The 26,185-nt window shown below is 57.7% G+C and overlaps 3 protein-coding genes across 11 annotated transcripts; all 3 read right to left on the reverse strand.

Annotated features, from left to right (window-relative positions):
• Positions 1 to 83: 83 nt before the first annotated feature.
• On the reverse strand, positions 84 to 188 carry HRURF (HR upstream open reading frame). The gene has a single exon (XM_054657293.1). The coding sequence runs from the start codon at positions 186 to 188 to the stop codon at positions 84 to 86; it is 105 nt and encodes a 34-aa protein (XP_054513268.1).
• A 7,312-nt stretch (positions 189 to 7,500) lies between these two features.
• REEP4 (receptor accessory protein 4) lies at positions 7,501 to 13,336 on the reverse strand. 8 transcript variants are annotated; one of them, XM_054656452.2, is made up of 9 exons: positions 13,094 to 13,336; positions 10,931 to 12,339; positions 10,105 to 10,177; positions 9,652 to 9,728; positions 9,443 to 9,563; positions 8,896 to 9,009; positions 8,406 to 8,541; positions 8,119 to 8,273; positions 7,501 to 8,032 (listed from the first exon to the last, which is right to left on the reverse strand). In XM_054656452.2, the coding sequence occupies exons 2-9, from the start codon at positions 10,960 to 10,962 to the stop codon at positions 7,967 to 7,969; spliced, it is 774 nt and encodes a 257-aa protein (XP_054512427.1). In that variant the 5' UTR covers positions 10,963 to 12,339; positions 13,094 to 13,336; the 3' UTR covers positions 7,501 to 7,966.
• A 2,982-nt stretch (positions 13,337 to 16,318) lies between these two features.
• On the reverse strand, positions 16,319 to 26,127 carry LGI3 (leucine rich repeat LGI family member 3). Of its 2 annotated transcripts, NM_001071816.1 has the most exons (8): positions 25,850 to 26,055; positions 24,904 to 24,975; positions 24,070 to 24,141; positions 23,652 to 23,723; positions 23,478 to 23,549; positions 21,339 to 21,508; positions 20,997 to 21,161; positions 17,669 to 18,486 (listed from the first exon to the last, which is right to left on the reverse strand). In NM_001071816.1, the coding sequence occupies exons 1-8, from the start codon at positions 26,053 to 26,055 to the stop codon at positions 17,669 to 17,671; spliced, it is 1,647 nt and encodes a 548-aa protein (NP_001065284.1). The 2 variants fall into 2 exon arrangements, with proteins under 2 accessions (XP_016814482.1, NP_001065284.1); XM_016958993.4 differs by lacking the exon at positions 24,904 to 24,975 and having other exon boundaries at positions 16,319 to 18,486; positions 25,850 to 26,127.
• Positions 26,128 to 26,185: the final 58 nt, after the last annotated feature.

Raw genomic sequence — 26,185 nt, forward strand, 5'->3', positions numbered from 1 at the left:
TGGCCGGCGGGCGAGGACGCGTTCTCCCACTCTGTCTGCTCAGCGCGCTCGCGCTCTCCTTCCCCCGGGGCGGCGGGGGCGCTCTAGGGCCGCAGGTTGGAGGGGTCGGACTCCGGGATCTGCAGGATGCGGCACACGGCGCGGATCGGCCGCACCAGCTTCTGGGCCGAGGCCGTAGGTTGCGCCATGGGACGCCGAGACTCCGTGCTGCGCCGCGGGGAGGGCCGGGCCGGGGCTAGGGAGCGGGTGCCCCCGGAGGGAGAGAAGGCGCCGGGCCGGGGGGAACACGCGCCCCGGGTCGGAGATGGCCGAGTTGGGGGAAAGGCCGAGGGGCCGGGGAAGGGGGTCGTGCCTGGATGGTGGGGGCCGATCCTGGGACCCAGGAGAGAGGCACCGGCGAGGGCGCAGCACCGCGCAGCGCGGCTAATGGAGGTAGAGCGCGGCGGAGAGCGCAGCAGGACCTCTGATCGCCATCGCCAGACGCGCAACTGAGAGTGGGGAAGCTGCTCCGCCGGTTTCCTCCTCCAGCACCCTGCGGGAAACAGGAGCCCGTGATTCGGCGGCCGCGCCTGGGCCTGCCCCCTCCCGGGCCCCGGGGGCTTCCGCCAACGCCCCGGCGATGCCACCGGCTGCGCACGGGGAGAATGAGCCCTTTGTTCCCCCTCCCCCCCGCGGCACCCGGGCGCCTGCCGAGAGAGGCTCCCCCGGGGCAGCGTGCCAGCTTCCCAGCCGCCCCACCCTCCCGTGGGCCCGGCCCCGGAGCCTGGCAGGCGGGCGGCACCCCCACTATAGGTGCCAAGCCCGGGAACTGGAGCAAAGGGCGGGAGGGGCCGGACCAGGCCACGGTTGGGCGGGGTGCCCCCCAGGGTGCTAGGGCGGGGCGGCTGGGAGGGGGCAGTGCCAGAGCTGGCAGGGGCAGTCGAGTTCTCACGGGTCAGTGATGGGCGCTCTGGCCCACGCCAACCGGGCTGTGCCTGCCGGGCCACTGGCTCCTGGTCCTCTCCATCTGTGGCACATGGCACGCCCCACTGGCCTGTGTCTGCCCTGCCTCATCCTCACCTGGCCAAGCTGCTCTTTGCCATCTTCCACCCCAAACCCTTCCCAAACCTCTTCCAGAGCCCAAGGGCACAAAGGGTTGCGGCCTAGGACCTCTGGGAGGGCCTGGGCTTGGGTCTGTCCCTGGTCTAAGGGCCTTGATTTTGCCAAATGTCTGGAGAGGTCATGGGCCCAGATGAGCTCCGACACCGGCTCCAGACCCCGGGCTGTGAGGGTCTGCCCCATCCCCAGGGTTCCTGGTGCTTCCAGGCCAGGGGCTGGAGAGGCGCCCATGGGAGTGGCTCCCGGGAGAGTGCAGAGAGGAGGAGAGGAAATGGAAAAGCAGGGCACCCTCCACCCGAGGAAGCATCCCGGCTCCGCTGCGGGGGTGGTTCCAGTGCAGACACAAACAGACAGATTCAAACACACACAGACAGATTCAGACTCACACAGAAACCCACACGCCCAACGGGCGCTTCCCTTCCTCTCAGGCACCCACCTCCCACCCTCGGCTCCCCTGCCTCCCTGCGGAAGCCAACCTTGGCCTGCCTGGGACAGAAGCTGCACTCCCTCTTTCCCATCCCTTGGAAGCGATTGGTTCTGGATGCCTCTAGCTTGGTCCCAAGTCACACCACCATCCCTGCAGAGGGGAGCCCTGAATAGCCAGGAGCCTTCCTCCTAAGGGATGAGCAAGGCCTAGAGCCTTCTACCGGTTGAGAAGAGTGGGGGTCCTGGGGAGCGGGGGTCTAAAGGAGCGGGCACTGGGCCGGACTTGGGCCGTGTTGGCATCCATTCACCCTGCCCCTGGCCTGCCCCCAGAGGCCAGTTCTGTGGCAAGGCAGGCTGGTAGGGGTTGTTTACATGACTGAGTTAGTAACACTCCCTTCCTCCCCAGCTCCCCTGAGGGTGGCTGGGACCTGAGCGTGCCAGGGGAGATGCTTGTAGAGGGTCTAACATGGACTGGAGGCCCCAGGCCCTGAGGCCCGGCCTCCCACTCCCAGGCTGGCTCCAGGGGTGAAGGTAAGGGCTGGGGTGTGTCTGTGGTCCCCCATCTGTGTTCTCTGTGCTCCCTCCTCAGCAGCCGAAGCTTGTGGGAGTGCCAGGGGGAGATTCCTGCGGCTTGGGGCCTGGGAGAGGCCAAGATGGGAGCCTGCGCTGTCCAGAACCCTGAGGACCTATCGCTGACATCCCCAAAGGGGATGGGGACTATCCCAGGGGAGTGGGGCAGATATCCCCCCCAACCCCAGTTGCCATGTCTGCTTTGTGAGGCCACAGTCCCTGGACTAGAGTAGCAGGGCTCTTGGGGACAGGCTCCTGAAAAGCCCAGGGGCTCGTGGGGACTCGCGGGATGGGAGGAAGGACCTCTTCCCCACCCTCGCCCAGCTCCCCATCCCGCTTTGGAGCCCATGCCACAGGCCCACAGAGTCCTTGTAGCTGGCTGTTCTGTGCCTGAAGACGGAGCAGAGCTGAGGAGACACACAAAAGACACAAACACAGAAGAAAAGCCACACGGCGCATGGACACAATGCCAGACTTGTGGACAAAGGCAAGCTGACCAGCACCCCCACCCATTCGGGGGCCAAGCCCCAGCCCCGCACCGACCCCTGGCTCACTGACACACACTCACTCGCTGACACACTCTCGTGCTGACGGGCACAGCAGCACTCACGAGCCGGCGGCCCTCATGCCATCCCCAGAGCCCCTTACCTGGGCAAGCACAGTGCCCCCGGGGCGGAGCAGCCCCCGGCCCAGGGGAGGGCAGCAGGCGGGGGCGGGGGAAGGAGCCCTGGAGAGTCAGGCCAAGCTGCCACTAATCCGGGCGGGGAGAGGGGGGGCACCCACGTCAGAGCGGGGACTGCCGGGTGGAGGGCATCTGAGGACATCCCCTCCCACACACGCGGCCGTCTGGGCACCTAGCCCTGCTTCCCCAGCCCCTCCATCCTTCAGACAGCTGAGGCTGGCCTCCCCCCACCCCACCCCCCACCCTGTGGCAACGCCTGGTGGGGGATGGGGAAGGGGGAATACCAGGCGAATTCTCCCGGGACCCACGGGGGTGGGGGCAGGGTGTGGGGAGGAGGGGAAGGGAAGTGTGGGGATGCGTTTGGAACCCGGAGGAAGCTCCAAAGCAGATGCCGCCATCCCCTCTCGCCCACCCACCTACATCCCTAACCTAATTCCTCTTCTCAGTCTGCACCTCCCAGTGCGCTTCCTCCTCCCCCCACCTCCCCTCCCCTCCAGGTTACCCCCACAAGCTACCCACCGGGGAGAGGAAGCCAGCTCCACTCTGCCCTGGGCTTGGGACCTTTGTGCCTACCCGGAAACACCAACTGTGGCCCCCAGGACTTCTCCAGCAGCAGAGAATCCTCCTCCTGCCCAGGCGTCTGCCCCCTACCCAGCTCTTGAGACCTCTGGTCCCTGATGCTGGGTAGAGGATGGAGCCAGAGGCTGAGTGCCACCTCCTTAACCCCCTCAAGGTGGAGGGCAGTTCCAACCAGGATGCCCCAACCCAGCTTGGGCCAGGGCTGTGTCAGAACTAGAGGCTAATCAGTGGCAGCTAAAAATACAGCCAGTGCGTGCGGTGCACATGGAGGCTGGAGACGGGGAAGGGGACCAGGACACGGAGGGCCCCAGGCCGAGAGGGACAGTGATGGGGGCTGAAGAGTCAGGGAGGGAGAGGAGCCACCTGGAAGGGCCAAGGGATGGCTGTGGGTGGAGAGGAGAGAGAATAGAGGGGCAAGAACAAAGGGTGATCCGCACCCAGAAACCAGGGTGGATATGCAGGAACCCCTCAAAAGCAGACAAGCTGCAGGGGAGGTGAGGAGTGAGACCAGGGCACAAACCGAGTGGGGCAGGGGCCAGGACCCAGCAGAGGTGTGCAGCTCTAAGGGGACTGGCTGTGGCAGCTTTGTGTCCCCACCAGCCCTGATCCTGCTGGTGGCCCACTGTCTGGTGGCGAGAAGAGGGTTGGGGGTGCTTAGGCAGGCTGGCATGCAGCCTACTCTTCCAAGAGAGGCCAGGCCAGAGGGGGTGGAGGGTGAGACAGTAACCCCCTCCAGTGTGCAACTGGAGGCAAAGTGTGCAACTGCTGGGCAAAGGTGAGGTCTCAGGGGTTCTCAGAGAGGCAGGGCTGGCTCTCAGGGAAGCCCAGTTGACAACCAGTGCCCTGAGCCTCCGGGTCACATGTGTGCTCACCCAGAAATGCCCCAGAATTTGGACTTCTCCTGGCTCCTTCCCCTCTGTCCCCAGCATGTGTTGGAATTCATACAACTGCAGTCAGCCGTTCACCAAACCCGTGTTCTAGGGGCCTTGGCATGTTCAAGGCTTGGCGGTGGGCCCCAGGCGATGCAGGGCACAAAGGCAGAAATCACGAGGCCATCCCACCCGCCCGGCCTCCCCCACCCAGAACATATGGTCACTTCACGCATTTGTTCTTTCACCAGCAAAACTCCTCCAGGCTTCTTAGGTATTGGCCCTGTGCTGGGCGCTGAGGGTGTTGGGCTTGTTCATGAATGATTACAAGATGCTTCTAGTCCCACCCTGGGGAAGTCAGGGGAACTTCATGGAGGAGATCAGAGAATGAGATCAGGACTTCACCACCCAATCGCGAAGTTACAAAAGTATTTCACTTCGGTTAGACCATTTGTTCCAGGCTGAGCTACAACAGTGTGTAAAATACGTCTGTCCTTTATGAAGTCACAACACAGTGGGGGAGAAAAGGTCACATGCTCAAGGCAAAAACAGAAGTCTGTGCAAGAACAGAGGTGGTGTGGTCCAGACAGCAAACCACTCCGAGGTGAGGGAGTGCTTGCGGAGGGCTTCCAGTGGAGGTGATGTCTCAGTGGGGTTCAAAGGGCAAGTAGAAATGGGACAGAGTTGGATGGTGGAGGAAGAGCATGTCAGAGGCCAGCACGCATAGGGCCACAGGGAGCCATGAGACAGTCTGATGAGATGGTGAGGACAAGGCATCGCGAGCTCTGCCAAGGGGCCTGGGTGGCCGTGTGGCCCCCTCCAAGCACCCATCCTAGGAGGGAGGGCAAGTGAAGCCCCCACCCCAGTGAAATCTCCCTCACCACCCCACGACTTCAGGCCTCTCCCCAACTCTTGTTTTCTTTTACTCCGTTTTGTTTTGCCATTCATCATATGCCCTTCTGGGTTTGTTTGTTTGTTTTTTTTTCTGGAGACGGAGTCTTGCTATGTCACCCAGGCTAGAGTGCAGTGGTGCAATCTCGGCTCACTGCAACCTCTGCCTCCCGGGCTCAAGCCATTCTTGTGCCTCAGCCTCCCAAGTAGCTTGGATTACAGGCACGCGCCACCATGCCCGGCTAATTTTTGTTTTTTTTACTAGAGACGGGTTTTCACCATGTTGGCCAGCTGGTCTCAAACTCCTGACCTCAGGTGATCCATCCGCCTCAGCCTCCCAAAGTGCTGGGTTTACAAGGGTGAGCCACTGTGCCCGGCGCCCCTCTGGTTTTGTTCTCTTGGTTTGGGTACATGGATCCTGCCAGCCCGCCTCTATCAACGCAACTCCCAGGCAGAGGTGCATCAGGAGTCAGGGTCCCCGACTCACAAGCAGCACAATGGTACACAAGTTGTTGTGGCTCTCCAAGCCTCGGTTTTTCATCTGTAAAATGGGTATAGCCCTGTGGGTACGGTGGCTCATGCTTGTAATCCCAGCACTTTCAGAGTTCAAGGCAGGTGGATCACTTGAGCCCCAGAATTCAAGAACAGCTTGGGCAACATAGTGAGACCCCGTCTTTACCAAAAAAATATGGTAATTAGCCAGGTGTGATGGAGAGTGCCCGCAGTCCAAGCTACTCAGGAGGCTGAGGTGGGAGGATCCCTTAAGTCCGGGAGTTCGAGGCTGCAGTGTACTATGATCATTCCACTGTATTCTAGCATGGGTGATTCAGTGAGAACCTGTTTTAAAAAATGGATACAGTCCCTACTTGACAGGCTTGTTGGGAGGATTCAAGGAAATCATCTCTGTAAAATGCCCAGCACAAGGTCAGGCACACAACAAATATTCCATACATGTTAGTCTCCATGTCCTTGCCTCCCAGGCAGGAATCATCTCCTTCACTCTGGTACTGCTTAGTGATTAAGTGCACAGACTCTGGAGCCAGACTGCCAGATTCCAAGCCCTTCTGCTATGTACTAGCTATGTGACCTTGGGCAAATCACTTGCCCTCTCTGTGCCTGTTTTCCTGTTTAGAAAATGGAGACTATAAGACTAGTGTGTACCCGCCCCCCAAAGATCGTTATGAGAATTAAATTAATATATGCCAGGGGCTTAGAGCAGCGTCTGCGTGGGCAGCCACACTCTGGGCGCCAGCCGTTACTACTGCCTGCATCCCTGCAGTGTCTGGCAACATGTCTGGTACCTGCTCGAGGCCCAATAAAGATTCATTTTTAAATGAATTAATGAAGCGATAAGACAACCCCACGATGCAAAGGCAGGCCATGTTGGACGCCAGTGAGCCCCTATACGTGAGAAGCTAAATCACCGCAGCAGATTAAGAGCCTCCCCCAAATAAAACCTGGATAATCCCCACACCAAGAGTTAATCCACACTCTCTGGGGCCACTCCAGGTTACCACCCCGTTTCCCCTCTTCTCATCCCACACTCTCACCCACCTCTTTGCTTAATCAATCAAAAGCAGGGAGGAGGAGCAGGTGCAGCAGTGGCAGAGGGGCGCACCCCGGGCATCATGGTGAGACCAGCATTGGGGCAGGAGAGGGCAGAGCTGTGTACCCCGGTTGCCCCAGGGATCGGAGGAGTTGGAGTGGAGCCAGCCAGGCAAACAGCCTTGGTCTCAGGAGAGCAGAGACTCCTTGGATGGGGCAGGCCAAGGACCAGTGACCACAGGCAGCAGGGAGGGCCATTGAGTTCCGCCAGGCCCAGCAGGGCGAGGCTCTGGCCAGTCTCCCAACCCCACCCTCCTTGACCTGGAAGCCGGGGGCAGCCCAGATCCCAGACACTGCTGCCCTCTCGTGGCCACTCCTCAGAGGTGCAATGGTGCCCCTGCGGTTACCTGACTGTTTACAGAACTTAATGTCCCCAGAGCTGCCCCAGGGGGCTCCTTCTTCCAGGCTCCTGGAGGAGATACTCCTCCCCAGGTCTCCTCTGCCTAGCTTCGACCTCCCTATGGGACTAACGTGCTGCCCCAAGCCCCTCCTGCCTGTGCTCCCACTGGTTTCTCTATAGCTGCACCTTCCTGCCAAGGCCTAACTGAAGTTTCGGGTTCTGACCCGTCCTCTGGACTCGTCCCCACTTTCCCATCAGTGCTCTCAAAACTCCCCAAAAGCTCCTTCGTGAAACCATGTGCTGCATCACAACTCTCTGTCAATGGTTCTGTCTCCCCCAGAGGACTGGGCTCCTTCAGCCTTAGACCTAGGCTAGGACTGGGCTGTCCAATTTCAAGGGTGTGACGCGAGTAACGGGAGTAAGAATCAGGAGAAACAGAACCCCTTTATGTATTTATTTATCAAAACATTCGCAAACCTGACCTCACTCACCAACACACACACACACAACCAGGACACATGTGCCAGGCCTTATGAAAGGCTATCAAGTACTTTGAAGGACAGGAAGGAATGAACACACCCAGGTGGACGTTTGGTTTCATTTGCAGGGGTTCAGGGAGGGTTGCAGGGGTTCAGGGAGGGCTCTTGTCCCACAACCGGGGAAGGGAGAGGGCAGAGCAAGGCAATAAATAGAACCCTGGGCCCAGCCTGCTTTGGTACATTGTGGGTGCATCCCTGCATGTGGCGTTGGCAGCATCTGCTCCCGGCCCTTAACCATCAGCAGGAGTCAGGAGGGCGGGGCCCAGGCAGCTGGTGCAGGCAGGCCAGATGTGCAGCCCAAGGTCCCTCCAAATAGCCCTGGAGCCCTGCAGGGCACGAGGTAAGAAGGGGGCAGATGCAGCAGACCCTAGCTGTCCACGTCTGAGGGCACAGTCTTTTTCCTCGTCCGAACCTTCAGGGAGCGCGAGGTGCCCTGGGGAAAGGGGAGGCACAGCATGAGGGTGTGGGGAGCACCAGCCAGCAGAGACCTCCTCCCTCCTGTCGTCCTCCCACACTGACCTCCCGCACCGGTGGCTTCCTCTTGACCACACGCAGGCTCTGGCTGCGGATTAGGGGCTTCTCTCGGGGCCGGGCTGGCGCCCGGGGGACTGCCTCAGTATCTGACCAACACTCATCCTCGGTGTCGCTGTCCTGCAGGCCCCCGGCCCTGTACCCTGTGTGGAGGAGGAGGTGAAGCTGAAAGCCTGCGACCAGGCCAGCCCTTCCTCGAGCCTTGGGGGAAGCCATGGTGTGAGTGAAGGAAGCCATCCCTCCTGGCATGGCTCTGGGCCCCTCTGCCCACTCACCAATGGGTGGCCTCCGGTGGGACACCTGGTCCTCCAGGTAGAGGGGGTCATGGTAGGCAGGGGCAGGCGCGTCAGAGATGGAGCGCAGGTCCTGCATGGAGAAGCTCCGCAGCCTGCCGGCCAGCGCCCCCTGACTCTGCGAGGGGGAAGAGGCTTCAGCGGGGAGGCTGCCCAGGGAAATTGGCCAACCAGCTAATCACCGGGGCTGAGATGCAGAAGTGAAAACTGCTCAGCAAGCTTCTGGCCCCGCGCCAATGTGGCACCAACAGGAAACCAAAGTCAGAGAGCAGGAGCCGCTGCTTACGCTCAGTGCCAGAGCCAGGAAGGAAGGTCTGACTCCAGCTCCACGCTTCGGCCAATACCCCCCCGTCACCTTCTCACCCCTGCTCCCCGGCTGCCATCTCTGGGCTCCCTGGCAGAGGAGCTGAATGAGCCCAAAGGGCCTTAGGGGTGGGATGGGGGCTGCTGGAGGGCTGGGGGCCCAGAGCACCTTGGTGGCAGCCTGCACAGCAGCGGAGGCGGCAATGTTGAGGCCCCGCTTCCCGAAGCTGAGCACGGTCTCGTAGCTGCGCTCCTTGGCCTGCACGATGTACGCGTCGATCTCCTGTGGACCCGATGGGGAGGAGAGCTCAGGTGGACAGCCAGAGTCCCTGTTCCTCTGCAGATTCTGAGAAGCCACTGGTTGTGGCGCCACCCAGCCCAGCCCAGCCCCACCTGGTGCCCAGAGCCACAAATCCGGGCCACAAACACAGACCAAGAGCAGGGCTGCCACCCACTCACACCTCCATGAGTGGCCATGCTCCAGCTGCCGCCACCACTACCCCCAAACCAACTTCCATCCTCAAAGGTCACTCATGTGTACCCCCACCTGATTATCCCAGAAGATGAGGTAGGCTGGGCCCTGTCAAGGTCCTGCCCCTCAATAGCAGCAGGACTGGGATAGAACCCCGGTGTCCCCAGCATCCTAAATCCCAGGTCCAGGGCTCTTTCCCTCACACCCACCCCTAAGCCTCCCTTCCCGCTTCCCCCTGGGGTACCTTCTCATGGCGGGACAGGGACGGGTGGACAAACTTGCGGTAAAGCAGGCTGGCGCCCTTGGTGTAGGGTGAGAGCAGCCACAGCACGAAGGCCATCTTGATCTCATAGTAGAAAGGGAACCTGTCACAGCACAAGGGGCAGGGTGAGCCAAGGAGCAGGGCTGCGGGGGCCACCCCTGACCCATGGCTTGCGGACCCTGCGTCCATACCAGGAGATAAAAATGTCTGTAACCATCTCTGCTGCCATGAAGAGTGCAAAAACAATCCAGTACATCATCCACCGCACCTGTGGGGTGAGCGCCCAGAGGTCAGCATGGGGCCTGCAGCACCAACTCCCAACCCAGGCCAGCCCAGCCCAGAGATTCCAGGGAGCCTGTCCGGCTGCATAGCTGCTTTCCCCCACACATGGCTGCACAGGAGCTCTGAGAAACTGCTGCTCATTCCTATGCCCGCCTCCAACAAGCTTCACCCACGAGATCTTCCACAGGCACCCCGATGGCCTGCCCTCTATCTACACCCTCTTGAACAGGGCCCATTCTCTCTCCCTCCCCACTCCACTCAGGATGTGCCACACAGCCTTGCCCCTGGAGGAGGGAGAGGCCAACTGAGACCCTCCCCACCTCACCAAGTCCTATTAAACACACCCAAACCCCCACGCTCACATATTCACGAATGTTCTTGGTCTTCACAGCCTTATAGGAAGCATAAGCTGGACACAGCATCCCAAACACCAGCCTGGAAGAGCAGCCATGGGGAGTGTGAGGGGCACCATGCCCCACTCCCACCTTGCCAAGTGGCCATTTCCCCCCACTGGGGTGCAAGGTGGCAGTACCCACCCTGTTTTTCTCGCTTGGCTTGTACAACCCGTGCCTGAGTCAGAGCCCTGGAGGCCACCTCCCCACCCTGCTGTTTACAAACATCCCAAGCCTGCCCAGGCCTGCACCGGTGGCCCATGGGTGCGTGATGGAGTGAGAGGACAGCCACTCCACGAAGTGGGTGAGAACACCAGACTGTCCCCTCCCATGGGCATGCAATCAGGCCCAGGGTCACCAGACCTGACACTGCCGGGTTGCAGATAGGGCTATGTGAGCCAGATGTTGGCATACTCAAAGGTGAGGAATAGGATGGTGAGTCATGTGACTGCTCAGATGGCAAGCAGGCACCTGGATTCTCCGCCCACAACGTGCCATATCACCTTGTGTTTGCCAAGGGGCAGCAACGTAGGCCTGTGGCCCTCGGCTCCACGCATCTGTTTGCAGTGTGTGTGGCGTGCGGCAGGGGTCGTTCTCAGCCAACGAGGCTTGGTGGGGCGGGTAGCCTGCGGTGCCCGAGACACCGCGTGCAAGCCCACAGGTCCGTTAACCCTTGCATGGAGTGCTGGAGGGTGGAGCTCAGAAAGTTCCTCCTCCCACTAGACGTCCACAGCTTCCACCACAGGGGCGGGACGGCACCCCGGGGTAGAGGAGGTCTGAGGGCGGCCATACTCACACCACCAGGCGACAGATCATCCAGGACACCATCTTGCCGGCCTTTGGGACGTGGGGAGGACCCCAGGAAGCCGCTCAGAAGGACGTTCACTCAAGGGCTGGGACGGGGGGTGATCAGGGCAGTTGCGGGAAGCAGAGGGGCGATCCGGCTGTCCCTCGGCGGAGGCAGAGCCCGCCGCCCACGGCCTCCGACTGTGCAGTTCAGGGGACCTGGAGAATGGGGAGACCCGAGGCAAAGCGTCCCCGGCGGGAAGGAAGCCGACTTGGGAGCGGGCGCGCCCCGCGGCCGGGGCAGTTACAGCTCCCACCCGCCCTTTCTGCCGCGGAGAACCTGGCGCTCGGCCCTTGCTGCTGGTCCCGCGCTGGAGCGGGTCGCCGCGGTTCCAGCGCGCCGGGCCACCAGCACCGGCCTACAGGGCGGAGTTCGCAACTCACTTGAAAGTTGCACGGAACCGAGTGCTGCCCAACCCCAGGGCTCCGGCTCGCCACGCAGGCGCAGTGTAGCCCCGGAGGGGGCGGGGCGAGGTCAGGGAGGCGAGAGGCCGGCCCCTTAAAGGGGCGATGTGCCGCGGGACTCGCGCGTGGGGCCCACAGTGGAGTCACCTTCCCAATCGGAAAGATTAGCGTGTGGGAAGCTGCAACAAAAAAGCAGGGGGAGTGCGGGGGTCGGCACACAAAGGAAATCTGGACTCCAGAGTTTTCGCGACCCTTCACTGGCTTTTCCCGGTGTCTTTCCCTCTCGCCTCATTTTCCCCTCTGTGAACTGGGTAAAGGCATGAGATGCGGTTGGTGGGGTAGAGGGAAGGATCTCCTCTGCAGGCTCAGGCAGGAGCTGGAAGGAAGCTTGGCTGAGCGCCAGCAAGTCCGGGTCTCACACCAGTGGGTCCAGGAGGGAAAGAGGGGAGGTGTGGGGGGAGAGGGAACCTGAGGGACTTTTTGCCCCACCAGGTTTCAGGGGTTCCCTTCTCTCTGGGATGCCTTTCCAGATCCCTGACTCCGGGGCAGGCTGACCGCGATGATTTGAGGCATTCTGGGTAGAGCTCTCAGCTCCCACACTCCTTCTTCAGCAGAAGTTTGAAATTCCACCTATTCCTCTGAGCCAAGTACACAAATAACCCTGGGCCCTTAATAGTAGTATCAACCATTGCCATTTTGTAATGCACGTTTGCACGCAAGGTCTTAGTCTTTGCAAACTTCTTTTAACCATGTAGGAAATAGGATGCTCAGTGGTGAAAAGTAACTTTCCTTGTATCACCCAGTGGTATTTATTGCTGGCTGGTGGCTACATGCTTGGCTTGATCAGTCTTCTGAGAGATCAGCAGCTGCAGGCTGAGTGGCCCTGCAGAGGGCCATGGAACCGGATAAGTTCCTCTGGGAGGGAGGCAGACGCCAGGAAGAAGGGGGAAGGCTCTAAAAAAGAAGGCAAACGTTGCTGCTTCTACTACTTGCCCTGTGAGGTTTCATTCTTTTTGACATCTTCAGCTTACTGCCTCTGTTGTTCCCTCTGAAAATAGTGTCCCCCACCTTGCAGAGGGTGGGAGCAAAGCTGTCCGGGCATGTGGGGTGGAAACACAGGCAGTTACTGCTTTTTATTGGAGCCACAGTTAACACCCACCAGCTATCATAAGGATGGAATAGGTAATCATGGGGCCAGGGAAAGGAGGCTTCTGGGGGATAAATAAACACACGGTGATTATATGGTCTTAATTATTGTCATCAGTTTTATTGGTATTGCTGGGTGTGAGAGCCAGCAGTGAAATCAGCCCACAGGAGAAACTCCCCCGGGGCCCCATGTCTCCCTCTCCTCTCTTAACCAACCTTCACATTTACCCATCCCCCCTTACACACACATTGGAGTAACCAAAAAGGCCAAGGGCTAGAGGAACTCCTAAGGAAGGCCCCAGCCACTGTCCATCTTTAGGCACAGACATGGTTCTCTAGGTGAAAAGTGTCCTGGGTCGCCCTGAAGGAGGAAAGCTGTGACTGAATAGGGGAGCAGCTGAAAGGGACATCCATGACTCAGGAGGTCAATGCACACGTGAGCCTCGGGTCCTTTGGTGCGTGCTGCAGAACTGTCCCTTCCCTGCTGACTGCCTTCTGGGGCCACGCGCCTGACCTCAGCATCACAGGCCTCTGTCTACCCCCATTTGCTGGGAAACATTACCTGGGCCCGCCCAAAGCTCATTCAGCTGGGATGGTCTCCCGTATGGAGACTCCTGGTCCCAATGCCTGTGCTTGGGATATCTCAGAGAAGAGATGTCAGAGGTCTGCGCTGACAGCAAGGCTCAGCACGGAGGGCAAGAGGCTGGCAGCTGAGGAGTGTCACCATCCCTGGTCTTGGCAGAGTGAGTGGACCTTGCCTCTTGCAGCCTTTGGTCCTGAGCTGTTGACACAGTCACCCAGTTCCACTGGGTTGCTAAGCAGCACTCTGGACGTGGACAAGCCCCAGGGCAAGTGACCCAGCAGGCACACACAGAAAGCCGGGCACTCGGGCCAAGGGAGGAAAGTGCCTCCCACCCCTCAGAAGAGCTCCCCCCTGGGGGCAGCAGCTGTCAAAGTGATATTTATCTTTCTACTGGGCAGCAGAGTGCCAGCGTGTCTGGGAGACTCAACCCACTTTCCCTGGCAACCTCTCCCAAGCACAGGATAAGGGCCCGTTTCCCATTTGGAAAAGAAGGACAGGCCTCCCCAGGATGATGGAGGTGCCTGCTAAGCTAAGAGCATATTTGAGGAGGTGAAAAGCAGGTAAGTCACCTATTGCTGGGGGTGAGGAGGCCAGGTCAGAGGCTGCAGGTAAGATATGGGGCACAGGGGCTCCAAGACTGAGGATGGGTGAGGAACCGTCACCCACAGACAGTTCTCTCCAAAGATCCACCTCCTCCTCTTGCACAAAACACGCCTCTCTGAGCCACTTCTGTTTTCATATATTCCCATAGACCAAGGCAAATCATAATCATGTGCTGGACACACTATACAAATGGACTTACATATACTAATGCATTTCACTCTCATGAGAAATAATCCTGTCAGGGTAGGATGCGGTGGCTCATGCCTGTAGTAATCCCAACACTTTGGGAGGCCGAGGACGGCAGATCATTGAGGTCAGGAGTTCGAGACCAGTCTGGCGAACATGGTGAAACCCCATCTCTACTAAAAATATGAAAATTAGTCAGGGGTGGGGGCGTGCTCCTGTAGTCCCAGCTACTTGGAAGGCTGAGGCAGGAGAATTAATTGAACCTAGGAGGCTGAGGTTGCAGTGAGCCAAGATCGCACTACTGCACTCCAGCCTAAGCTGGAAAAAACAAACAAACAAACCCTGTCAGGTAGGTATCACAATTATACTCATTTTATAAATAAGAAAAACCGAGGCACAAATAGGCTAAGTAACGTGGCTGAGTGTTACTAGCTGGTTTCACCCAGCTGGCAGAATCAGGAACCCATGAAGTGGGGTTTTTAAATCCGCTTCACAGAAGGAGAAATTGAAGCTCAGGGAAATCAGCTGACTTGCTTGAAATCTCACACCATGGAAAGGGACTGAGCCAGAATTCACACCCATGTTATCCAGGCTCCAGACCCCCCTCCTCTGCGCACAGTTGCTCACAGGTGCTCGCTGAAGAGAGAGAAACGAAGGGGGTTTTGTGATATGCGAGAGCTGAGAGGGGCTCTGGAGGACAAATGAAAACCTGGAGACTCAGAGAAGGGATTTGACCTGCCCAGGGTCACACAGCAAGCACCACTGCTCAAGGATCTATCATTTCCCCTGTTTCCATCCCCTGTCCCTTACACTGTCACCAACCCACACAAGGCCACAAAAGGATTTCATTTACTCAAGCCCATGGGGGAAGAGGAGAAAAGGGGTCCCCACAGCTTGACAACACCTGTTTTGCCATTCAGCGTGCTGTCCCCGAGACCCCATTACTTGCACTGACACCCTGAGCACTGTCCCCCACCCGGCCCCCATCTGACTGTCTTAGGCTCTCTCGACTCCACTCACAGAGATGTTGAGGGACCCTGACTGCCCACAGGGCTTGGGTGTGTACGGTGGGACCAGGTCACAGGAGACCTTCATGGTGGGCAGAGGCTCATGGGTTTGTTGAGCAGGAAGCCAAGGCAGGTTCCTGAGCAGGGGAGGACAGGAGGAAAGTGTGTGTTAGAAAGATCAGACCGATGGCTGAGCATGGTGGCTCACATCTGTAATCCCAGCACTTTGGGAGGCCGAGACAGGCGGATCACCTGAGGTTGGGAGTTTGAGACTAGCCTGGCCAACATGGTGAAACCGCGTCTCTCCTAAAAATACAAAAATTAACCGGGCGTGGTGGTGGGCACCTGTAGTCCCAGCTACTCAAGAGGCTGAGGCAGGATAATCACTTGAACCTGGGAGGCGGAGATTGCAGTGAGCCAAGACAGGGCCACCTCACTCCAGCCTGGGCTACAAGAGAGAAACTCCATCTTTAAAAAAAAAAAAAAAAAAAAACCAGGCTCAGTGGCTCACGCCTATAATCCCAGCACTTTGGGAGGCTGAGGCCAGCAGATCACCTGAGGTCGGGAGTTCAAGATCATCCTGACCAACATGGAGAAACCCCGTCTCTATTAAAAATACAAAATTAGCCAGGTGTGGTGGTGCATGCCTGTAATCCCAGCTACTCAGGAGGCTGAGGCAGGAGAATTGCTTGAACCTGGGAGGCAGAGGTTGTGGTGAGCCGAGATCGCGCCATTGCACTCCAGCCTGGACAACAAGAGTGAAACTCCATCTCCAAAAAAAAAAAAAAAAAAAATCAGACTGAGAAGCGGGTTGGTGGGGGCTGGCAAGGGACCCAAGACAATGGGCGATGAGGAGTGTTTGGACAAAGCTTTGAGCTGGGAAAGAGCAAAACAAAAAAGTGCCCATCTGGCAAACCTTTGGGACAAAGAATGGAGAGAACTTGGTGGCTTATGAAATATGGGAGAAGAGAGATCCAGATGTCACCTAGGACTCCAAGGCCTCATCTGGGTGGATGTGGCGGCAATGACAGACATTTCCCCAGTGGAGGAACGGGGATCAGGGGTAAAAGAAGAGGGAATGCTGAGATCATCCTCAGCCATGCTGGTTGGAGTTGACCTGACGGCAGGAAAGACTCAAGTCTTCGCGCGTCCCCGGACTATAATCTCCAGGAAGGAACACTAGCTGTGAGTCAGCCCCAGGTGCTGGAGACTCATCACACCAGCACCTGAGTGTCATCCCTGTGAACTCCTGCCCCCAGCCCCAGCTGACCTTGGGGATGCCCACATCTCAGAAAGAAGGGAGCTGGGAGGAAGAAGGTCTGGAAACCATTGCCAGGCCTCCCGTGGGCGGCAGGGCAGGGCCAGGCTCCGTTTTCAATGAAACATTTTGATGACACCTGAGAGCCGGTTATGGGGCGGGAACTTTTTATTTGAAGCAAGTTAATCATAGCATTGCCCCCCAGTACCCTGGTATCCTGCTACAAGGAGCATCACACCATTTGGGCACAGGGCAGGGCCACCCCTGCCCACTCCCTCTCCACTAGCCTGGCATCTCAGCAGACAGCAGAGGGCAGCAGAAGCTCGGCTAGTGGGGCCCCTCCCACCAGCCCCCACCCGGTCCACTGAAAGGCAGTGCTCCTGGGGGCCTCTGTGGACTGGTGGGGCCAGGGCTGCAACACGCCCTCAGGCCAAGCTCCACTCTGGGCACCCTCGCAGGTAACTCAGGTGCTTGCAGCTTGGCCAGCTCTCTAATCCACCCAAGAAGCCCGCCCAGCTCAAGGGCCACATCCCAAAGACAGGGTGAACCAGGGGACAGTCCAAGCCTGAGAAAGCGACAGCTACAGGAAGGAAGGCAGAAATGCTTTCAGTTGAGGGGAGGTCTTCTGTCCATGGGTGAGCTGGGATTCACGGCCATGAAGGAAACGCCAAGGAGAACAGAGACAGACACCCCTGGCAGCTCCCCGGGGTTGCTTCTGCTGCTGTTGTTATTGCTTCGGGCAGAGGGGCTTTGCCCCCAGGAGGCCAAGCAGGCCCTCAGAAGCTGGCACCACCATTCTCATCCTTATCAGTTCCAGGGGGGGCACGCTGGGGGTGAGCAGAGGGGGCCCCCTCCAAGCAGAGAGGCAAGGTAACAGGAGAGCCTGGTAGGCAGTGCTGAATCTGCTTGTATGCACACGTGCCCTGACATGTTTATAGATGGACACCGGGTGCAGTCGGGGCGTGTGAGTGTGTAACTGAGTGTGTCCGTCTGCGTCCATGTGAGCATGCAGACAGGGTGGGGCAGGGGTGAGTGGCCCCGGGGAAGCATGACAGATATGGCTGTGGGCTACAGCGTGGAGCAAGAGCAGGTAAACAATGCCTGGAGCACCAACAGGAAAGACCAGAGGGGCAGAAGGAGAAGCACAAGGACAGGAGGATGCGGCCCCCCTCACTCCCAGCACCCCGCACCACTCATGTGCATGAGACAGGGGGCAGAGCATGGGGAAGGCTGCAGAGTAGGGGGGGCCTGCAGTTGGGGTCACGGGAACTGGGCGTTAGGTGTCCCAGGGGTGCCTGGTGTTCATGCTGATTGCAGTGATGATGCATGTCCTCCTGGGCCAGTCCACGGGGTGCGCCTGTGCACACTGGGCGTGTGCGGATGCAAGGGCATGAATGCAGGTTGGCCGCTCGTCTTCACACAGGCATACGTGGTGCTCACAGAGGCCCCCACCCATCCTCCAGTGGCCACCCTGAGGAGACCAGAGGCCTCAGCACCCCCCTAGGCACTGAGATCCACCACAACGTGTCTATAAACCAGCGTCTGTCCCTTGAAGCTGGGGGCTAGGAGTAGCTGGGCGTCCCCAGCAGGCATGTAGCAGAAGGCCCGAGGAGCCTGCACAGCCAGCTCCTGGAACCGTACAAACTTCTGTCGTCCCTCATCCCACTGGTAGATCTGGGTGAAGGAGAAATCGCTGCCCAGTGCCAGGTAGCGGCGGCCACCCACAAGGAAGGGCTGCAGGGCCAGCGAGCCCCGGGAGGGCAGGGCCTGCACCTCCGAGAAGCGGGTACCCTCCCAGCGCAGGATCTTGGAGTCGCCGATGTAGCGGCTGAGGCACAGGTAGCTGTCGCGGCCGGCACGAAAGTGTTTCACAGCTTGGGCATCAGGCACCTGGGTCACCTCACCCTGGGCCACAAACTGCTTCTGGGTGCGACTCCACTGATAGATGACAGGTGCCTGGGAGCTGCTGGACACAATCAGCCGTGGCTTGCCCTCGCCGTCCACAAACTCCAGGTCGGTGTCACGGTGCCAGGGGTGCAGTGCCTGGTGGGAGTAGAAGCCATTCTGGTGCCAGCGGTAGAGGCTGGTGGCGCCTGCCTTGGAGCTGTCAGCCACGGCAAAGTACCAGTCACCGTCGATGCGGAAGGCTTCTAGGTCGTTAGGCTTGCGCACGCGCTGCGGGTCAATGTCTTGCAGCCTGGTGAAGCGCGTGGTGTTGGGATCCCAGTGGTAAATGTAAGAGCCGCCAAACAGCTGGGCCACGACCACGTACAGCTGGCTGTCCACCACCATCGGCTTGCAGTGCACTGCAGAGGGGGCTGTGCCAGGACAGGGGCAGACAGCATCAGGCAAGCCGGCGGCTCCCACTCCATCCAACCCCCTTGGAGAAGGCCAGTCCCTTCCAACCTTGGGCCAGGACTAAGACTCTGCGCTATACCATTCCACCCACACTGAAGTTCATCCACTAAGCGCTCAATGCTTTCCAGTTGTTTCACAGCTAATAACCAGTTTTAATATCACCCTTGTTCCACCCATACCCCTAGGGTTCAAATATAAGCTGACATAGCACAAAATAAGTGTCCCTCGATAGTGACTCGTTGCTTAACCATAATGTCAGTAATTGAATTTTTATTGCGTGCAGTCACTGTGCTGAATGTAAGCACATGTTATATCGATGAGGAATTCATCACGCTGGAAAGGACCCTGTGATTTTGTCCATTTCACACAGAAAGAAACTGAGGCTCAGAGAGAGCAAGTGACTTGCCCAAAGCTACCCCACTGGCAGTGGCAAGGCAGGGAAGGGAGGGAGAATTTGAGTGGATCCACAGCGGGGAGAGAAATCTTAGGTATACCCAAGACACCTTGCTGTTTGCATCACAGTGCATGAAAACATATCCTCCCAAGAGTTCTCACTTTTGAAAGGGCTTTTATATACAAGAATGCATGCCCATGTGCACCTATGCTCACAATCAGCTTCATTGGAGCCCTTCTCGGGCACCAAGCACATGAAACCATATACTGCTCACCTGTCCCAGGGTCTCCAGCTGCTGCCCGGCATCTCCACTTTGACATCCCCAGTTCACCCCTCTTTCCTTCTCACTACGACCCCACCTTTCCCCCAAGAGAAATTTGTGCAGAGCCTCAGGCTCTGGCAGTCACTGCCTAAATCCCTTCTTTGGGGTTTGGTCTGCCCTGCCCAGATGCTAATGACCCCCATGCCACACCCCAGCTCCTGATCTTCCCTCAGACTCTCCTGGCCCACACACCCACACAAGCACCTCAAACTCAGTCAGGACTCACAACTCACAATTCAGCTCCATACCCATCGCTGAGCCTGCCCTGCTCCTCCTCTGTTCTTGATTTCAGCTGTGGCTCCACTAGTCTCCCAATCCAGAAACCTGGCAGTCATCCCTAACACCTTTCCCTCCTCCACTCACCCTTCCGTGATCAGTCCCCAAGTCCCGACAACCTTCCCTTCTACTTTCTAATAGTGTGTATGTAGATTGGTGTTAGTTCCTCCTTAAATGTTTGATAGCATTCACCAGGGAAACACTCTGGGCCAGGAGGTTTTTTTAGGAGAAGGTGTTTTGTTTTTGTTTTTGTTTCTTTCTTTAATACTGACTTCAAGTTCCTTATGGAGACAGGGCAATGTAAGTTTTCTATTTCATCTTGTGTCAGTTTAAGCCTTCTTTTTTTTTTTTTTTTTTTTTTTTTTTGGAGATGGAGTCTCGCTCTGTCACCCAGGCTGGACTGCAGTGGTGTGATCTCGGCTCATTGCAAGCTCCACCTCCCGGGTTCACGCCATTCTCCTGCCTCAGCCTCCCAAGTAGCTGGGACTACAGGTGCCCGCCACCATGCCCAGCTAATTTTTTGTATTTTTAGTAGAGACAGGGTTTCACCGTGTTAGCCAGGATGGTCTCAATCTCCTGACCTCGTGATCCACCCGCCTCGGCCTCCCAAAGTGCTGGGATTACAGGTGTGAGCCACCGCACCTGGCAGTTTAACCCTCCTTTCTAAATATCTCCCTCCATCCCCACTGCTACTGTCTCGTGTCCAGGCTCCAGCACCCCTCTAGCAGACAGGCACATATCCCCCTACTGTTCTGCCCTCATGTATGGCCCCACACCTAGCCTTTTTCCATGCAAGAAGCTTTCTAAAATGCAGACTGGATCACACATTCTGCTTAAACCCTGTCAATGACCTGGTACTCATCAATATTTCGTTGCCACTCCCCACCTTGAACCTTATCCCTTTTCATACAAGCTGCTTATGATTTGCACACATATACACACTCACATACTAAGTTATTGCACACCACCTTCACTTCGTTCATGCTGTTCCCTCTGCCAAAACACTCTTTCCACTTTTTTGCTCCTAGCTAAGTCTCCTTCAGCTTTCAAGACTCAGATCAAACTCAGTAGATCCAAAACTGCTCAACAGTCACTCCTGTCTCCTCCTCATTTCCCGGTCCATCTAATTATGTAAGCCAGAAACCTGGGGATCACCTCTGAGTCCTCCCTTTCCTCTATTCTTCAAGACTCAGCTTAGGTATCCCCCCTCCACCAGGAAGCCTTCCCTGATTGCCCAGGGTAGGCTTGTCCTTTGTGCTGCTAGAGCATCACGTTCATATCTCCCTCTTAACACCTGCCTATCATATGGATGTTATCGGTGTATACATTGGCCTCTTCCCAAAGACTGGAAAGTTTTGTGGGCAGAGGGTATGTCTCATCTATCCCTCTACCTACAGGAACTCAATGGGGTTGAACGATGGAGCCCACTCCCCCCTCCCCCTAGCAAGGGCCAGCAGAACCAGATTGGGCGCAGGTACCTGGGATTCTATCATAGTCTCGAAGCTGCCGCTCGACATAGTCCCACTTCAGGATGGTGCAGGCACTGACTCCTGGCTGGGCCAGAGCCAAATAGAGGTCACTGGAGTAGAGGAAGGGCTCAGCCGACACTGCTGGGAAGGACAGGGTCTGGTACAACACGAAATCTGCAAGATGAGAGGTGCGTTACTGAAGACCAGAGGGAGAAGGGAAGGGCTGCTTGGGTGATGGTGGTTGCTTTACTGCTGCCGCTGGGTGTTGTGGGGCAGGGTGGGGGGTTTCATGTCTGTAAAGCTGCCTTGGGGTAGGCATGGACTGACACCCAAGGCAGGGGCACCTCCTACCTGTGGTGATGCAATCAAACTCCCGCAGCGGCAGGTCCTGCACCTTGTGCTCCTGGAAGCGGGGAGGGCTGGCACAGTAGATGGGTGCCACCGTGGTGTTGGTGTGTGCCAGCCACTCCACCAACCACTTCACCTTGCAGTCACAGTTGAGTGAGTTGCCCCGCAGGTCCCTGCATCATGAGGGCAGAGGAGGGGGGCACAGAGAAAGACATGCTCTCAGGGCTCTGCCTACCCAGGCCCTCCAGGTTTTCAGAAATAGAGCTGGTCAAGGCTGCTGCGAGTTGCTCACATGCATCTTTGTAAGATTAGAGAAAAGTTTCCCTCTGGCTGGATGTAGCCCCACAGACACAGGCTTGGCCAGCAGAGTATGGAATCAGTTTCAGTCCTTGCTGACCTCTTTGGCCAGGTTGGCTTTTGCAGTGTGCATCCTGCACAGCTGTATGTTGCATCCCTGCTCCTCTAAGCCTCCCACAATCCAAGGCTTTTATTTTCTTATAAATAACAATAAATGAGTGTGGCTATGCTATATACTACTATATGCTATATACTACTTACTCGAAACTTTCAAACTCCCCTCCCGCTGATTGGACTTTAATGTAGAGTCCAATCAAACATACATTTAAAAAGCACAGGCTGGGCGTGGTGGCTCACACCTGTAATCCCAACACTTTGGGAGGCTGAGGTGGACAGATCACAAGGTCAAGAGTTTGAGACCAGCCTGGGCAACGTGGTGAAATCCCATCTCTACTAAAAATACAAAAATTACCCAGGCATGGTGGCGCACACCTGTGGTCCCAGCACTTGGGAGGCTGAGGCAGGAGAATCGCTTGAACCCGGGAGGCAGAGGTTGCAGTGAGCGGAGATCATGCCATTGCACTCCAGCCTGGGCAACAGAGCGAGACTCCGTCTCAAAAAAAAAAAAAAAAAAAAAAAAGCACATGTTGGCCGCGCACAGTGGCTCAGGCCTGTAATCTCAGCACTTTGGGAGGCAGAGGCGAGCGGATCACCTGAGGTCGGGAGTTGAAGACCAGCCTGACCAACATGGAGAAACCCCATTTTTATTAAAAATATATAATTAGCCAGGTGTGGTGGTGCATGCCTGTAATCCCAGCTACTCAGGAGGCTGAGGCAGGAGAATTGCTTGAACCTGGGAGGCAGAGGTTGCCGTGACCTGAGATGGCACCACTGCACTTCAGCCTGGGTGAGAGAGCGAGACTCTGTCTAAAAAAAAAAAAAAAAAATTTTTTAAGTACTTTTTTTTTTTTTTTTTAAATATTTTGAGACTGAGTTTTGCTCTTGTCGCCCAGGCTGGAGTGAAATGGCATGATCTTGGCTTACTGCAACCTCTGCCTCCCAGGTTGAAGTGATTCTCCTGCCTCAACCTTCCAAGTAGCCAGGATTACAGGTGCCCGCCACCACAGATAATTATTGTATTTTTAGTACAGACGGGGTTTCACCATGTTGGCCAGGCTGGTCTGGAACTCCTGACCTCAGGTGATTCGCCCTCCTTGGCCTCCCAAAGTGCTGGGAGTACAGGCGTGAGCCACCACACCCAGCCTTTTTTTGGCTGAGCACGGTGGCTCAGCACATTTTTGGCTGAGCGCGGTGGCTCACACCTGTACTCCCAGCACTTTGGGAGGCTGAAGTTGGCAGATCACAAGGTTAGGCGTTCGAGACCAGTCTGGCCAACATGGTGAAACCCCGTCTCTACTAAAAATACAAAAAATTGGCCAGGCGTGGTGGCGCACACCTATAGTCCCTTAGTCCCAGCTACTCCGGAGGCTGAGGAAGAATTGCTTGAACCTGAGAGGTGGAGGTTGTAGTGAGCCGAGATTGTGCCACTGTACTCCAGCCTGGGTGACAGAGTGAGACTCCATCTAAAATTAAAAAAAAAAAAACACACACACACATTTTGAAAACATACACACATGGTGTCTCAGGTGCACTTTGAGAGAAACTCCAATTTGGAAGGCTACCATCTATATCTAACTCCACCTCCTCACCTCCTCAGGGTCCCCCCACCCAAGCCTTCCCAGCCTCTCAAGACCTTATGACCATCCCAATTCTGACTCCCACACCACTCCCTCCAGGGATGCACCCTCTGCGGCACTGTTGGAAGAGGCAGGACTCAGGCCTTACAAGTCATTCAGGATGTCCAGGGGCCGGAAGATGTCTCTGGGCAGTGTCTGCAGGTTATTGTTGGCCAGCGAGCTGCAAAAGAGACCGCCAGGTCATCTGAAGATCATGAGCAAGGCCAAAGGCCACAGGAGAGGTGGGGCTTTGGTGCAGTGTGTGTATGTGTGACGTACTCACAGGTGAGTCAAGGACTTGAGTCCTCGGAAGGTGAACTTGGATAGTGCCCAGATGTCATTGTTCTCAATGAAGCTGGGGAAAGCGGGAACTTGCCTCAGTGGTCACACAGGATGCCAGACCCCCAGCAGCACTCGCCCTACGCCCCAGCCTAGATTTCAGCCCATGTCCCCAAGACAGGTTTCCAAAGGGAGTCTGGCATCACCAAGCCATAGAGATAGGGCATCAGGTAGGGTAGAGGCAAAATGAATGAAACGACCTTCTGCTCAGGTTCTGCCATCACGGGATGCAAGGGCTCTCGCCTCCCATCACCTTCCCTTCCTGCGGCATTCTCATCCACTCCCTACCCAGTCCCTTGGCCTCCCAGGCCTGGGGTCCCCCTCCCTTCTGCTTTCCCATTGCCCCTTTCCCTCCCACACACAGATACTGCAGGTGCGACAGTCCTGTGAAGGCGTTGTCTCCAATCAGTGTAAACTTGTTGGAGTTGAGTAACCTGCAGAGACAAAGGTGGAATTAGAGCTTCCAAGGGTGTGCCTGCTGCCCCAGCCCCCAGCCCGCTGCCTCAGCCCTGGGCTTCCCTAAGACATGACTGCCCTGCTGCCACCCCTGGGGACCCCATGGGGAATCCCTGGGCCACCTGGGCAACAAGGCCAGGCAGGAGCCTGTTCTGGCCCCAGAAGCTCCCAGGGTCCCTGTTGGCTCCTAAACATGGGCCAAGGCAGAGCTCTCTTGTCAAGCCAGCTCCTGGTCCTCCCGGGTGGCATCTCCTCTCCCTCTCCCCCACCCTCATTCTGTCCCACTCCAGCCCCTCATGGACAACTGTCCCTCATGGACGGCATCTTGTAGGGTTGGAGACACTCCTGCCATTCCTTTCTTTCAGCCCCCAGCTCTTTCTGGGAACTCTGATTCCTGGGGTTACCTGTCTCTAAGATGGCCCCACAGTGCCCACCTTGGGCACTAGCCCAGGCTATCGCACCCAATTCTCTTGGGTTTCCAGAGGAGCCAAGCCCATCCCCGGATCCCACCTGCTTGGCTTCCCTGTGCCATCCCTAGCTGTCCTCCTGCTGCCCCTGACTCCCCTGACTCCAGGCTGCCCCGTCTTTTGGGTACATCCTATCAGAACAAAAGCAAGGGACACCTGCATCTTCGTCTGCAGAGGCTGCCTCTGTCCACTCTCCCTCTCCCCAGCCCAGGATTTGTCCCCTGCTACCATCCCCATAGTTCCCCCAACCCTTCCACAAGGCCCTATCCATACAAGAACTGCAGCAGCGGGAGGTGGGAGAACGCTCCATCCTGGATCTCTGAGAAGGCGGCATTCACCAGGGTCCTGCGGGGACACCCGAGTCAGTACTGTGGGGTCTGCAAGGGCTGTGCTGAGGCAGGGAGAGGTGAACACGGAGGGCAGTAGCTTTTGTACTCACTCGCCCTGGAAATGCCCCATTTCACCTAACGTAGCCCCCACCTGTGTGTCTTTCCCTTCTCTTCCCAAATTCACTGCCTGCCTTCACCAGGGTCCTCCCCTATTGCCTCTTGGGGCACCCATGGCCCCAGGCTCAGCTTCCCTCTCAGGCAAGAAAAGGTTCCATCACCCACACCGTTGTCATCATCATCCAAACACCCACAATGGGCTGGGTGCTGTTGAGAGATGGGGCATGGGGGTGGGGGCTGGCATCCTGGTCCCCAAGGACCTCACAACCTCTCTGGTCCCACAGACAAGGGGAGCCCCTGAGGCTGGCTGTTGTGAGTGACAGGCTGGCCGAGCTGAGTGCCAAGTGGCTGGTCAGTGGCAGGCATGTGCCCCATGCCAGGGTGCTGGGAGGGCATAGCTCATTCTCATCCTGCTGTGGCTGCCACTCTCCTGCCCTTGGTGTGACATCACAGGCAGGGGCCCACATGCTCGTGTAAGCAACCCCCCCCAAGCCTGGAGCCCAGCACACAGTAGGTCTCACTGACGCTCATGGTGATGATGATTCATTCTTGGTGGTGAACTCCTGCTTTCCCCACCCACGGCCGCTGAGCCTGCAAAAGTGCAGAACTCCCTGCCCGACTGGTGCCTGGAATCTCCAGCCCTGAGGACCCCTGCAGTCCCCCTGGTCCCCGCACTCTGAAGAGGGGGAGCGGGGGTTCTCCTGTCCTCTCCCAGAGCTGTCCTCGGCCTCCTCTCCCTCCCCACCCCCCCAAGGCCAGGGCTGGACACTCACAGGGAGATGACCTCCGAGGGCAGGTTCCTGGGCACCGCCTTTGAGTCCACGCAGAAGGCGGTGTCCCTGGTGCAAGAGCAGCTGGGCGGGCAGGGGGGCGTCTTGGGGGGCCTCTTAGCGCTGACTTGCAGCATGAGGCAGAAGCCGAGCGCGGAGAGCGCCAGCAGCCCCGGCCCCGGGCCCCCCCTGGCCCGCAGCCCCGCCATGCTGCCCGCGAGCTCTCCCTGGGGCCGGCGGCCGCGGCCCCCGCCCCACCGCTCCCGCGGCTGGGCCACCCCGCGCGGGCTGGCACCTCCCTGCCACCGGCAGCTGCTACCTCAGCCAGGGGCCCGCCTG

This window comes from Pan troglodytes, chromosome 7 (genome assembly GCF_028858775.2).
Source record: "Pan troglodytes isolate AG18354 chromosome 7, NHGRI_mPanTro3-v2.0_pri, whole genome shotgun sequence".
NCBI lineage: Eukaryota > Metazoa > Chordata > Mammalia > Primates > Hominidae > Pan > Pan troglodytes.

Bases quoted from the DNA above. Each gene is read 5' to 3' on its own strand.
- HRURF (XM_054657293.1), bottom strand. From the start codon at position 188: ATGGCGCAACCTACGGCCTCGGCCCAGAAGCTGGTGCGGCCGATCCGC.
- REEP4 (XM_054656452.2), bottom strand. From the start codon at position 10,962: ATGGTGTCCTGGATGATCTGTCGCCTGGTGGT. The intron at 9,729-10,104 runs GTGAGCGTGGGG...CTCACCCCACAG, and splicing joins CCAAGAACATTCGTGAATAT to GTGCGGTGGATGATGTACTG. The intron at 9,010-9,442 runs GTACCCCAGGGG...TCGGGTCCACAG, and splicing joins CCCTGTCCCGCCATGAGAAG to GAGATCGACGCGTACATCGT.
- LGI3 (NM_001071816.1), bottom strand. From the start codon at position 26,055: ATGGCGGGGCTGCGGGCCAGGGGGGGCCCGGGGCCGGGGCTGCTGGCG. The intron at 23,724-24,069 runs GTGTGTGGGAGG...CGCTTTCCCCAG, and splicing joins CTGTCGCACCTGCAGTATCT to CTTCATTGAGAACAATGACA. The intron at 21,509-23,477 runs GTAAGGCCTGAG...CTCATGATGCAG, and splicing joins CTGGACATCCTGAATGACTT to GGACCTGCGGGGCAACTCAC.